General features: G+C 51.3%; 2 protein-coding genes across 4 annotated transcripts in view; both read right to left on the bottom strand.

Annotated features, from left to right (window-relative positions):
* Window positions 1-2,379, bottom strand: ASPRV1 (aspartic peptidase retroviral like 1). Its single transcript, XM_054473405.1, has one exon. It carries the CDS (start codon window positions 1,598-1,600, stop codon window positions 569-571), a length of 1,032 nt encoding a protein of 343 aa, XP_054329380.1. The 5' UTR covers window positions 1,601-2,379; the 3' UTR covers window positions 1-568.
* A 2,876-nt stretch (window positions 2,380-5,255) lies between these two features.
* Window positions 5,256-14,711, bottom strand: part of LOC134737792 (uncharacterized) — a 126,569-nt gene continuing 117,113 nt past the window's right edge. For all 3 annotated transcript variants that reach the window (XR_010123073.1, XR_010123075.1, XM_063648617.1), the window contains one exon: window positions 5,256-6,668. The gene's annotated coding sequence lies outside the window, so the exon portion shown is untranslated. The remainder of the gene's footprint in view (window positions 6,669-14,711) is intronic.

Genomic DNA, 14,711 nt, shown 5'->3' with positions numbered 1-14,711 from the left:
TTTTTCCATGAATCAATCTTTATTGGTGTTTGCAGCAATTGAATTATTGGCACAAGGCACAATGGGCTTCAAAGCAAATGACAGAAAGAAAATACCATTGTACAGGTGGAAAGGCTCTTCAGGGAGGTGTCCCAGAACAACTGTGACCCTCACAAATACCCTGCAGCTAGGACCCAGCCCAACTGAGACAGGCTTTGAGGACCTGAGAGTGACCAAGCCATACCTCAGGGGATCTGAAGGGGTCCCACAGTTCTTTCAAAGACAAGCATTTCTAGCTTCCTTGGGAGCTCTTCCAGCCTTTGAGTCTTCGTCATCAATAGCAGCTTGATGACCATGGGGACCCTGTCCCTCTAAGCCGGCCTGCTCTCCCTCACCTGTGCCTGTTCAGTGGAAGCCTCCCCCACCAGGGGCAGATTAAGGCCCCTGAAGAGGGAGGCAGAGGGGAGAGAAGAGCAAGAGTTGATAAGCAGACTGGCCAAGCCCAGTGACCCCCATGAGGATATGCACCCCCCTACACAGCGGTGGGTCTTCCCACCAATATTTAGGAAGTTAAAGAAAAGGTGGCTTCTCAGTGGGAGAGCTCCTGCCGCCCTTCTTCTGAGGAGGGGTCCTCCTCTATGAGCTCCAGGTCAAACTCATCTTCCAGGGACCCTCCCACAGGCAGAAGGCGGAACTTCTTCCCTTTCAGGGTGCATGTGCGGTGCTCAAAGTCCAGGATAGCATTGTGGTCCTGGAGCACATCAGTGCCAATGATGGCTTCCTCGGCACTTGCGTTGGCCACTAGGAACTGTGCCTTAAGCTTCAGCTTGCCTAGGGACACCGCTGTATCCCAGACACCCAGGATCTTCATTTCAGCACCATTGGCAACCTTCACCACATTCTCAAAGGGCCGCAGGGTGTCCAGATCGCCATCGGTGACCTCCTCCCACAAGTTTGGGTGGACCACAGAGACCTGGGCCCCAGAGTCCACCAGGAACCTCACGGGCACTTTGCCAATCTTCCCCTTGAGATAGTAGCCCTTACCCATGCTGTTGGCAAAGACGATCTCTTTGGGCAGGTGGCTGGGGGCAGCCCCAGGGACCCCAAAGGCCTTCAGGAGGGTCTCTTTCACAGTCCCATAGTCTCCCTGGTCCTGGGGACTGAGCCTATTGTAGACATCCAGGGCCTCTCCTCTGAGGGACTCTTTCAGGAACCTTAGCTTGGTGATATGGTCCCAATTGTTGAGGTCATTGATGACTTCAAAGCGGTGCAGCCAGAGGTTTGGGACGACATTGGCCCCATCAAAAGTTTCCGGGACGAAGGCATGCTGCCGGCGGCCTTCCTCACTCCTGGCTCCGCTCCCGGCCATCCTGCTGCTCTCCTCTGGAACCTCAGCAGCAACCCACGCCAAGAAGAGAAACCCACAGAGCAGTGTCGGCGCAATCACGCTGGAAAACGGGGCCTCTCGAAGGAGAGCAGGGATGACTTGCCCGGCCTTGGGCAAGCAGGAGGGAACAGGCGTGGTCGGCTGGCTGACTGCTGGGGCAGAGGCAGGCAGTGCTGTGGCCTGTTCGCTCTGCAGAGCCTTTTTGATGCCTAGGCTGGCCCCTGGGCTCCCCATTCTCCTTTGTTTTGGAAGCTCCGCCCCTCCTCACCCCTCCCTCCTGCCAGCATCTGGCCCGACTAGCAGGATGGGTGCCTCACCCTCTGCATCCATCCTTGGACCAACACCAGCCAGCCCACATCCCAAGAAAGGCCAACCTCTGTTGAAGGGGGACTACCCTGTACCCTCCCCGGCCTGTGCTCCAGAATAACAGATGAGGACACGGAGGATGTGATGACATTCAGGTATTTGTCATCAGCCAGAAAAGGAAGGGGGAGGCAGGGACCAGATGCCCATCAGCTCTGAGACCGGGGAAGCCGCTGTTGGCCTCCCCAACAAGTGACTACTTTGAGTGGTCAAAGGAAAAGAGTTTACATGTACTGAGCTTCTGCCACGTGCCAGGCACTGGGAAGTGTCTCACACACATTCTAAAGCAGGTATGTGATCCTATGGGATTTCCTGGAGAGGGAGGCAGAGGAGGGTCCCAGAATAAAGAATGCACAGAAATGGTCGTTTTTAACTGAGGACACACACACACACGTGCACAATCATCCTACATGGACTCAATTGCTGCAGTAATTTTCCTTCATCGATCACCCCTGATTCAGAGGCAGAGGGGTGGCCGAGCAACTCTGGGTAGGCCCCATCCTGGACTCCATGAGCATTGTCTCCACCCTATCCACCCCTCTCCATTTCCAGGAACTGTTCCAAGGGTCCCTTCACCAGGCACTGCAGACCTTCCTCTCCCACTCCCCAAGCTAGTCATTTGTGGAAAGATCATGTGGAAATTTCACTCCCTTTTCATTCTGAGAGGGAAAATGTCCACTATGTTGGTGATGCCAGTGGTGAGGACCTGGAGGGCTCTGGCTCTGTGCCCCTCTGCTGCAGGGGTAAAGGGTAGCACAGGACGACCTCCAGTCGTCTACAGAGGAGATCTGTGAGTCCAAGGGCTGGAGGCCTGACTTGGGGCTGTGCAGGAGCTGTTGAAGGAATCCACTTTTATGTCCCCATTCAAAGGTCACTCCATGGAGCCTTCTGTCTGTCCCTAGAAAGGGCACCCACTCCTGGTTGAGGGTGTTTTACAGTGTGATCTGGTGGTTTGTTCACAAGTCTGCCTCTTGCTATGAACCAGAGTCTGGGGCTCACAAAGCTGGCATTTGTGATTATCTCCAGCCCCCAGAACAACTTCCTCTGGGACCCAGGGGCTCTTTGCTGGGCTCCAGGCCTAGCTGTGTGCTGTCACCAAACAGGAGTGATTAAGGATGGGAGAGGAGGAAGACTTGAGATGGCACACCTGTGGCTCTGGGGCTGTTTTTCCTGGCCAAGAGCCTGTCCCTCTCCAGCTCCCTATGCCATGCATCACCCAGTGCCTGGCGGAATCCCAGCAGTACCCTGCCTTTGGACAGTCCTGCCTCTGGATGGCCCAGGTCCCCAACCACAATGCAAGACTGTGCTGTCCCCAGCCCCTACCACCTGATTCAGTGAGCCAGCCGAGAGGCAGTTGGGTCAACACCTCTCATCACAGCTGCCTGGCTAAGGTGGGGCCATTGTGGCATTCCAGGAGCCCAGAGGAGGGGAAATGGAGTCACCGAGAAGGTGTTGAGAGCAGGTGGTCCTTTGAGAAGACTGTATAATGAAAAACCTGCATCCAGAGAAATGGCCCAGCCACACGCAAGACCAGGAAGCCCTTTCTGCAGATGGACTTTTGCAGATAGCTTCCCAGCTGCTGGGATGAGTGTTGTTCTATGGCTCAAAGAACTGATCCAGTGGTTTCCTGATTCCCTGGTATTCATTACCTCTGCACATCTGGTCCCCGGGAAGTGGAAATGAGTGAGGAGGTTAGCATGCGACCAAGGGAGGAGCGAAGCAGCTGGCTTGTCAGCTGACAAGCTGGGACTGCCAAATGCCCTGAACCGGCTTTTCAAACCATAGTGGTAGATGTTGAATTCCGATCTCCCTACTGCCCTTAGACTAGAAATTGGTGGTCCCTTGGGACCTCATTTGCGTGGGTTTGGTGTTCACTTTGGCAAAGCATTTTACACACATCATCTCCATGAGCAGTATAACAACCTGGGAAGCAGACCAGCTCCGCTCCAGGACCCTGGAGCACAGGAGCTTCAATGGCCTCAGGTCCCAGGCTTTCCAGCAGCCAGAGAAGGGCATTTTGCAAGGACAGGGAAGTGAAGTGCTGGGCTGGGAGAGGTATAGCATAGGCGCCGGGGAAAGGGGTCTGGTGGGCAGTGGACAAAGAGCTGCTTGTTAAATATTCAGGAATTTGGTGAGCCAATTGTTAAACCAATTGGTACTTGAAATCAGACTTGGTGGAAGTATTTACATCACCAAAATTGGCAAATGCTAAATCAAGACTTTTTCCCCCTCTGGAATGCCAGTTCCATCACACCCCTGCGTGGAAACCTTGGCCACACTGACTCTCTAGGGCAGGCAAAGCACTGTGGCTGGTGATGAACAAGTTTATAGTAACCTCCACCCCTGCTTAGCTGCGTGGGCCCAAATCACCTCTCTCACCAAGGACCCCAAGCCTACCTTGGCCCCATCCTTCCCGCAGTCTTTAGAATCCTGTACTGCTGTGGCTTGGGGCAGATGGCCCTTCAGGCTGTGTCTGTCCACACAGTTCCCTCTGGGACCTCCACAACAGAAACACGCAGGGGCCTCATGGTTACCGTGAGAGCTGGAAGGGGTCGGCATCAGCCTCTGGCCAAGTCTGGGAGTCTGTCTCTGGCTAGGATCAGGGACATGGGTAAAGGTCAGTTCTCAAGTTCCCTTATGCCTTGGGAGGTACCCATCCCTAGAACAGTCTGGAAGCACACAGAGACCTTGGAATGGCTATGCCGGAGGTGCCCCATGAGCTAAACCAGCCAGGGCAGGTCAGGTGCCACCACCTCCTCCCAGAACCTAGAAAATCATGGTTAATTATTGACAAGTATAGGTATTGGGGCGGGACACCCTCATTATCACCCATTAGCATCTCCTGGGTGTACCCTGAAGCAGGCACACCGCACTGAACCCTGCAGGAGCAAAGCAGGACAATAAACAGGAAGGAGTGGGGCTCCCTACCCTCCACGCCCCCTCACTGAGATTTCTGGGCTGTGAGCTCAACCAGCCCAATTCCTTCTCAGCTCCCTGGTTCCCTTTTGCCGTTTCTTTTCTGCTGTTTTTTTGAAATTGTTTCACTTCTGATATTCACCTGGATCCTTTGCCTGCTTTAGTCTCCCTCAGGCCAGTTGGGCAAATCAAGACAAGCCCAAGACTGGGCCCATCGGGCCTCCTGAGACCTGAAGCCCTTGGTGGGCAGTGAGTTCACTCCAAACACTTTATTATTTATTTATTTATTGAGATGGAGTCTCACTCTGTCGCCCAGGCTGGAGTGCAGTGGCATGATCTCGGCTCACTGCAACCTCTGCCTCCTGGGCTCAAGCGATTCTCCTGCTTCAGCCTCCTGAGTAGCTGGGATTACACCACCACACCTGGGTAATTTTTCATATTTTTAGTAAAGACAGGTTTCACCGTGTTAGCCAGGATGGATCTCCTGACCTTATGATCCGCCCGCCTTGGCCTCCCAAAGTGCTGGGATTACAGGTGTTAGCCACCATGCCTGGCCCACCCCAAACACTTTAGACCAGGGGTCCAATTATTTGGCTTCCCTGGGCGACACCAGAATTGTCTTGGGCCACACATAAAATACACTAACACTAATGATAGCTGGTGGGCTAAAAAAAAAAAAAAAACTCATAAACTCATAATGTTTTAAGGGTTTACAAATTTGTGTTGGGCCGCATTCAAAGCAGGCTGGACACATTTGCTTTAGATTGTTCCTGCGGCCTGACGAATTCCCAGAACATAGTGGCAGCTTGCAGTGGCGCCTTTTTGAACCAAAAGCCCAGGGCAAGAGACATCTTACAGACTGGGGTGCCCCTAGCGAGGCCCAGGCTGGAAGAGGAGGGTCAGGAAAGGGTAAGACCAGCACAGCCCTCAGCCACTCTGTCAGCCCACCTTGGCCACTTCCCCACACTGCCAAGGTCAAGGCCACCCTGGGAGCCGGTAGGGAGAGAGCAAAGGGGGACTCAGGGGCCTTCCAAGGTGCCATGGGAAGGTTGGAGGGAGACGAGGAGGTGCACTCCTCCATGGGTGTGAGACCCACTCTGCGCTCAGAAAGACCCCAGTTTGGGGTGATGCTCTGCTGTTTCCGTCTTGAAATTCCTGGTAATTTTGAATGAGGGCCCCATGTTTTTCTTTTACACTGGGACCCTGCAAATTAAGTAGCTGGCTCTGTCCCCACCCAATCTGGTGTTGGATTCTTCTCTTCATACACATGCACGTACACACAGACACACACGCTCCCTACTACACACTACATACATGTCCATCCACAAAAACACACTCCCCCACACTGCACACACATCCTGCACCTGTAAAACACACATGGTACCCACAGTCACACTACAGTTCTCAGTGCAAAACGTCTGAGCAATTGTGTAACTTGCACATATAATTCAGATCCCACCTTTCATTTCATGTATTTGCACCCACATTTACATCGAGTATTAAAATCCTATTTATTGGAGGCACCTGCTTTTTATTGGCCTCTGGGCACACTTGCTGCTTCAGAAGGCCAGGCAGGTCCCCATGGCCACGGCTTACAAGCTAATGAAAACAGGATCTAGATGTTTAACAGCCAAGTTTTGAAGAGTTTAAGACCAATGTATATATGCAGGCAGACTCACTTAAAGCAGCCCCCATCACAACCACGCTGCTTTGAAAGGAACCAGTCTCTAAGTGGGTCAGCCTGCCTCCTGCTCCCGCCACCTGGTGAGGGCAGGGACTGAGGCCTCCATCCCCTGACACCCCCACCCCTCCCACCTCTGGCCATGGCCGCCAAGACCAGGACCCCCCCATCTGCCTGCCCCTCTCCTGCACAACTGGGCCCCACAGCCCATCCGAGGCCCCAGGCCCAGAGTTGGTGTGAGTGTGTGTGGGGTTGGTGGCACAGCTCCTCCGAGCACCATCCCTAGCTGCATTCTGCTTCCAGTGTTCTGCATCAGTAGGCTTATGGCACCAGGTCTTCAAACTGAAAAGAGACATGAAGAGGTGAATTTGGCACAAAAATCTGGTCAGGAATTCAGATCAAAGCTGGGTGGGCTTTGACCAAAGCAAGATACATTCAGAAATCCAAGGCACCTGCAGTTTCCTTATCCCCAAACCTAAACCCCCAGACCACCCATGCCTGCTCCTACCACGCGGGCACCACCCAGCATTCACAGTCAGTCATGGCCAAGGGCACACGGGCAGGACAGCTTGACCTTGACTGGACCCCCATCTTGGTCCCTGCCAAACCTCCTCAACATGAGCATTCCTGCCACACTCCTCACCCAGTAGGCCAGTGTCGCCACTGAAGGACAGAGCTCTCCTGCCTGCAGGGCCCTTCCCCAGCTTGCCACTGTTCCAGAACCTCTTCTTCCCATTTGGGTCTCCCTCCTACCCTTCTTTGCCCCTAGCTCAGAACCCCTCTAACCGAAGTGGCCCAGCGCAGCCCACCAGCCAAATCCACTATGTCAGGAGGCAGCAAAATGCTTAACGCGAGTCCCAACCCTGGGGGGTCCTGGAGGTGTTTGGGGAGCAGTGGTCCTGGCTCCAGTGCCATTGCCAGCCTCCAGGCCTGGGGTCAAGGCCAGGACCAACCAAGAGTTGGTCAGACCAAGTTGCTGACTAACTCCTAGAAGTCCAATTTGCCAAAACCGGTTCTCTCCTGTTTTTAATCTTTCAATCAAATATGAAGATTACTAAGATGTCCTGAAGGCCTTCTCAGTCGCCTCCTCAGGGCCCAGCCCTCCAAATTGGGTTTTTGCCTTTTTCCCAATTGCTGGTGCCCCCACCCTAGACCAAGCCTTCATCCCTTCCTGCCCCATCCTTGCCACGGAGGGCCAGGGCCCTGCCTGGCAAGAGGGGCTGGCTCTAAGCAGGACGCTATGCAGATTCCCTTCCTTCCATCCCCTCTTCAGGGTCCCCTCTACTTAACTGAGGTTGGGAGTGGGACTTGTAACACAGGTCCAGACAGCTTTGGGGACATTAAGTCACTTTTGACAAACACCCCTGCAATTAGTGAAATATTCAGGCAATCAAAACATACAGATTGGGTAATCCCCAACTACAAGTGGGCTTCCAATGACATCAGGAAACTTGGCTTACAGCTGAACACATGGAGGGCTTCTGTCCAACTTAAATACCTCAAAGGCAGCTTTGAACTAAACTGGAAATAGTTTGAATTGTCTCTAATGATAACTAGTATTGTGAGCAATTAAAACCTGTCAAATATCCTCAGCGCAGGAAGTTGCGTCTTTTCAATCAACTACCAACCTAGCTTTGCTCCTAACATACAGAAGATGGGGGGCGGCGACAGAGAGAGGGTACCTTCCCTCTGGCATGTCAAAGTGATCCAGAAGATGTGGGAGAGACAGGAGAGAGAGAAAGGGAAAAACAGCAGAGCCCTTACATGTATACAAATCTCCAGGTGGCTGGGCGCACCATCCACATACATTTATTGAGCACCTACTGTGTGCCAGACACCATGCTCGTGGCTGTAAATTAGTGTCAGGCACTCAGAGAGTCTGCGGCATAGACAGGAATGGACAATGCCAAATAGGTGGGTTGATTCAATTCCATACATACTTACTGAGGCCAACACCGCCTCACTTGGAGAGATGAATCAGACCTGCGCCCTACCCTCACAGAGTTCACAGATAAGTAAGAGAGACAGACTCGAACCTAGCTACTCAGGGATGAGCATAGGAGGTGCGGGGCACACTGGAGGTTTCCGGGCAAGATGGCAGCCCAAGGAGCCTCAGGCAACTCCTGCAACCAGATATCAGCCAGTATCACCAGAGAAAAACAAACATGAAAGGAATATTACAGGGGAAACCTGCAGTAGCCCTGAAACCAGGGAACAAGGGCATCCACAGACCAAAATCTTGGATTAATTTTTGTTGCTAAAGGCAAACCATCTGAGGGGGGGATGTGGATAGTGAAAGCCCTGAGAATGAGTCAGTGCATGTGGACACACAGGATAGGATGCCTCGGGGGGATTGGGATAGTCTCTGGGTAAAATGGAAACTGTCTATGAACACAGAAAAAAGACTAGGAAGAAAGACACCAAAACAACGACAGTGGTTATTTTGGGGTAGTAGAATCATGAATGATCTTAACTTTCTTCTACAGATATTCTGCAAATATATCCTCTAATAAGAAAAAGTTATTTCAAATTAAGAAAACTTGTTCTTGCCATTTTCTGTAAGCTTAAAATTATTTCCAAATAGGCCAGGCATGGTGGCTCATGCCCGTAATCCCAGCACTTTGGGAGGCTGAGGCGGGTGGATCACCTGAGGTCAGGAGTTCGAGACCAGCCTGGCCAACATGGTGAAACCCTGTCTCTACTAAAAATTACAAAAATTAGTTGGGCTTGGTGGTGCATGCCTGTAGTCCTGGCTACTTGGTAGGTTGAGGCAGGAGAATTGCTTGAATCCAGAAGCCAAAGGTTGCAGTGAGCCAAGATAGAGCCACTGCACTCCAGCCTGGGTGACAGAGCAAGACTCCATCTCAAAAAAATAAAAAATAAAAATAATTTCCAAATAAAGTTTTTTAATAGGGAATAAATAGGAAACTTCTGTACCTTTCACTCAGTTTTGCTGTGAAATCTAAAACCGCTCTAAAAATAAAGTCTATTAAAATTTTAAGTTTTTTAAAAGGTGCTTTAAAAACTGGTACATCGACCAGGCATGGTGGCTCACACTTGTAATTCCAGCACTTTGGGAGGCCCAGGTGGGTAGATCGCTCTAGGCCAGGAGTTCAAGGCCAACATGACAACAACCTGTCTCTACTAAAAATACAAAAATTAGCAGAGGATGGTGGTGCATGCCTGTAGTCCCAGCTACTTGGGAGGATGAAGTAGGAGAATCACTTGAACTCAGGAGGTGGAGGTTGTGGTGAGCCGAGATCACACCACTGCACTCCAGCCTGGATGACACAGTGAGACCCTGTCTTGGAAAGCAAACAAACACAAAAAAAAACTGGTCCATAAAATAAGATTGGCACTATTAATCATTGTTAAAGCTAGAAAATAGATCTAAGAGGGTTTATTTGAGTTTCTCACCACTTTGGGGTGTGTTTGAAAATTTCCCATAGTAAAAAGTAAATAATAAGTAAGCAAAGGCTCTGTGCCAAGACCCTCCCCAGCCTGGTCTGCCCAGCTCTTGGCCCACTCCTGGGCAGTCTGCATGGGCCTGAGTCTTGGGCACTGGAACCCCTGGTCGCTGGGGACAGGCAGTCCCAACTGTGGTTCAGTGTCTCTGGTCTGTGTGGCGGCTGCTGAGCGGACTCTCCCCTGCAGCACGGGCGTCTCCCAGGGCAGCCGCTCCAGCCTTGCACCCTCCCGCCTCGTGTCCTGTACACTCTTTTCCTGAATCTCCAAATTCTCACTCTCTGTGGGTTCCCTGCCTTTATCCAAATTAGCACACACAAGACTTTCACATCTTAAAAAAGAAAACCCTCACGTGATCCTGTATCTCCTTGGTCAATGACCACTTGTCGCCTTCCTTCCCAGGCAGTTTCTAGAAGGGTTAGTCCACACTCACAGGGCCAAGGTGCACAGATGCCCCACTGTGGGGCAGGTGGAGGCTGAGGCGTAGCCTGCACTCCTCTTGCCAAGCCTATGTGCCAAAACGAGGGCTGAATCTGCCTGGAGGAAGGGGTGCCCCTTTCTAATTTGCACACACTGCAGCATGGTCCGAGGCAGCCCGCTTACACTCTGCCTCATGATGTACCTCCATTCACACACAAAGCCCCACCACCCTCTGCTGTCAGCCTTGCCAGGGACATTGGCAGTTCCTCGAGGCTGCAGTCTGGCCCTCTCGGCATCAAGGACTCTGGCCTTCTGAAGCCCTCGCACTGCTGCTTTCCTCCTAGGTCTTCTCTGCGCCTTTGGTTTCTGTGGCCCAAGTTTCTGGGTCTTTCGCCACTACAACCACTCCCCTCTGTCCTTTGTGGGTTCCTCTCTCCCCGGATACTCACAGATGCGGCTCCCTGAGGCTCTGTCTACAGTCCATTCCCCCTCATTCCACACACTCTCCAGGCCAGGGACACCCCTCTCTGCACCGCTTACCCATCCTCTCCCCGCTGCCCCAGCTGCCCACCTGACATGTCTGCCTACAAGTCCACTTTCAACAGTGAACGTGCTCTCTTCTCACCAGACACCCTCTGCCTCCTGTGTTGTTTGTTTCGTCACCTAGGCTGAAATGCCGTGGCTCCCTGAAGCCTTGACCTCCCGGGCTGAAGCAATCCTCCCACCTCAGCTCCAGTTCCACCTTAGAGGGGATCACAGGTGCGCACCACCACATCTGCCTAATTCTCTTAAATTTTTTTTTTTTTTTTTTTTGGTAAAGACAGGGTCTCCCTACATTGCCCAGGCTGGTCTCGAACTCCTGGGCTCAAGCAATCCTCCCGCCTTGGCCTCCCAAAGTGCCGGGATTACAGGCATGAGCCACCACACCTGGCCCACTGTGTTGTTTATCTGGCAATGGCACTGCTATCTAGCCCGCCCTCGGAGTCATACACACAGGGGGCTTCCTCACCTCTACCCCTTTCTCAGGGCCCCACCTGGACTGCTGGGTCGCCAGTGCCCTCAGCTCCTCCTCCTGAGTCTCTCTCCCGCCTCCATGCCTCTTCACACCCTGGCCTCGGGGCACCCTGCTGAGGTCAGTAGGTCATCCTACAGGACTCCTTGCCTCCTGCCTCCTCTCCATTAATCCACCCTCCTCGGGCCACCAGAGTCATCTTCCGAAGATGTAAGTCTGCTCATGCCATTCTTCTGCTCAAAATTCCTCCATGGCTCTTCATCCCAAAATAAAATCTTAACACCCAACAAGACTCACAAAGTCCCCCTCCCTAGATCATGCTCTACCTACACAAAATGGCGTGTAGCTCCCCAAACAGGACGGGCTTTCTCATACCTTTTCACAAGCCACTCAGCCAGATTAGCCCTCTCCACAACCCTGTTCTCCTGGCAAACGCTGAGAAGTCAACTAAGACACTACCACCTCCAGGAAGTCTCCTTTGATTTCCCTAGCAAACTCAGGGTCTCCCTCCTCTAAGGTGCCATCACAAGGGACTGCCAGGCCCAGCTTCTCTCTGAGTTGCAGCACTGGTACAGTCTAAACATGAAAGTCCTGGTGTTTCTTGGCCTTTGGTCTCATCCACAACCTGCACCATCCTCCAGCCCAGCCTGTCCTCACCCCTTTCCCATGAAGCTTCTGCCTCAATGGCTTTGAATGTCAGGCCTGGCAGTGCTGTCTTTATCTGCAGATGAGCAGCATTCAAAGTTGCCTTTTTTTGGCCGGGCGCAGTGGCTCACGCCTGTAATCCCAACACTTTGGAGGGCCGAGGCGGGCAGATCACCTGAGGTCAGGAGTTCGAGACCAGCCTGGCCAACATGGTGAAACCCTGTCTCTACTAAAAATACAAAAATTTGCCAAGTCTGGTGGCGGGCACCTGCAGTCCCAGCTACTTGGGAGGCTGAGGCAGGAGAATTGCTTGAACCTGGGAGGTGGAGGGTGCAGTGAGCTGAGATCATGTCACTGGACTCCAGCTTGGGTGACAGAGTAAGACTCTGTCTCAAAAAAAAAAAGTTGCTTTTTTTTACTGTACTTATAGTAAGAAAGACATTTTTCATCATAATCCAGTACACATATGCATGAAAATATATGTAGCTAAAACAAAATGTATTTACTATGTGTAATATATTCTGATATTTTCTATTTGGGGCCACTTCTTTTTTAACTCTTTTAATGACACTGAAAACTAATCTCCCAACCCACTAATTGATTCCCACCCACCATTTGGAAAACTGCTGTAGCCAGTAGGGATGACTAAAGGCTCCCAGTAAGGGATCAATGTGATTAGAATAGAACGTTAGGACCCTGCCTCTCAAATGTTCTAGGGCACAGGATCGTTTTGTAAATTTCCAATCTGTCACGTACTTTACCATTTAAAAACACAATAAGAATGAATTATCTGAAGGTAAAATAACAAAGATATTTAAAAATGCAAGTCTAGATTCATTATAATTAGATTCAACAGACAGTGCAGGGTGCTAAGAGCATCAGGTGCAAGAAAGTTTGGGGAGGCCGGAGATGTGAAGCGGCTTTGCCAGCCTTAGGATGCCCACAAGCCCTTGACATGTAGCCACGCCAGCCCTGCCAATCTCCGTCCTGGAGCATTTGAACTTGCATCATCTGGGGGAGCTTTGCTGAGGAGAAAGGTGCCTCTGCGCAGTCTTTTGCCTTGTCAAGAGGGCCAGGCTGCCTAAATTCAACTCCTGACTCAGCCACTAACTGCCTGCAAGCTGTGGATAAATGACTTAATTCTTCCAAGCCTTGGTTTCCTCCTAGGATTGTCCTGGGAGATTATTCAAGCAATCCGTACCATGGGGCTTAGCCAGTACTGCACCTGGTTACACTTGACCCTCTTGCTTTCATGGCTGTGATTCGGTTGGTGTCTTCTGGGTTTTCTTTCTTTACCTTTTTTTTTTTTGAGAAGGAATCTTGCACTGTCACCCAGGCTGGAGTGCAGTAGCGTGATCTCGGCTCACTGCAACCTCTGCCTCCCGGGTTCAAGAGATTCTCCTGCCTCAGCCTCCCCAGTCGTTGAGATTATAGGCGCCCGCCACCACGCCCGGCTAATTTTTTGTATTTTTAGTAGACATGGAGTTTCACTATGTTGGTCAGGCTGGTCTCCAACTCCTGACCTCGTGATCCTCCTGCCTCAGCCTCCCAAAGTCATGGAATTACAGGTGTGAGCCACCGTGCCCAGCCCTTTTTTTTTTTCAAGATGGAGTCTTGCTTTGTCGCCCAGGCTGGAGTGCAGTGGTGTGATCTCGGCTCACTGCAACCTCTGTCTCCCAGGTTCAAGTGATTCTCCTGCCTCAGCCTACCAAGTAGCTGGGATTACAGGCTCCCGCCACCATGCCCGGCTATTTTTTGTAATTTTAGTAGAGATGGGGTTTCACCATGTTGGCTGGACTGATCTGGAACTCCTGACCTCAGGTGATCTGCCTGCCTCAGCCTCCTAAAGTGCTGGGATTACAGGCATGAGACATCCGCTAGGCCTGCGGTCCTCTCGGTTTTCACGAGTGTTCTGCAGTCTTCCTTAGTCTTCCTCGTCCTCCCTGGTCCCTTTTCTTGGCCCCACACTGACTACTCAGGCCAAACCTTCACCCTTCCTCACTTCTCCACCTCCTGCTTGCAGAAGATGGCTTGTGTCCTGCTTGGCAGAGAAATGGCGAGCTCTCACTCCACCCTACCCCAGGTTTTCTTCACTCCTACATCCCTTTTCAGGGACTCTGTGCCTGGCCAGGCTAATCCTTCCACCTGAGGCCCCTTCAACCTCCTCAATAGCCTCTTTCCATCAGCCATTCCCACCCTCTTCTGGGAATCTTTCCAAAGAGTCAAATCTCTGGCCACTCCTCAGACTAAGGCAACCTGCCCAGCAGTATACTGGTAGATGTTTAATTAACAATGAGCTCTCTGGGGAAAATGCATGCATATATACACATACATACATTTATGATAAATTTTATTGACATAAAGGATGGCTAATAATTTACAAATAATAAAAAATATATACTACTCTATTGTAAATTGCACATGGCCAATTGGGTCTTACAGAATGCTTTCATTGATTTTTGCCAACCTGCTGAATCTATAGCCAGCCTACAGTTGTAACTGATAAATGAATGTAGTTCCAACATGAATGTTAACTGATATTTTTGTTTGTACCAACTAGCAAGAAAAAAGTGAAGCCAGAAAGACAGATGTTGGAACTTCACTTGTTGTTTTTTTTTACAGAATGGGTTGCCCAGACCTTGGAGTGCAGTGGAATGATCATAGCTCACTGTAACCACAAATTCCTGGGCTCAAGAGATCCTCCTGCCTCAGCTAGTGCACACCACGCCCAGCTAACTTTTTTATTTTTTGTAGAGAACTGGTTTAGTTATGTTGCCCAGGCTGGTCCTGGACTCCTGGCCTCGAGCAATCCTCCCGCCTGGACCTCCCAAAGTGCTGGGATT

The sequence above is a fragment of the Pongo pygmaeus genome, chromosome 12 (genome assembly GCF_028885625.2).
Source record: "Pongo pygmaeus isolate AG05252 chromosome 12, NHGRI_mPonPyg2-v2.0_pri, whole genome shotgun sequence".
NCBI lineage: Eukaryota > Metazoa > Chordata > Mammalia > Primates > Hominidae > Pongo > Pongo pygmaeus.
This window is presented reverse-complemented; position numbering and strand designations above follow the sequence as displayed.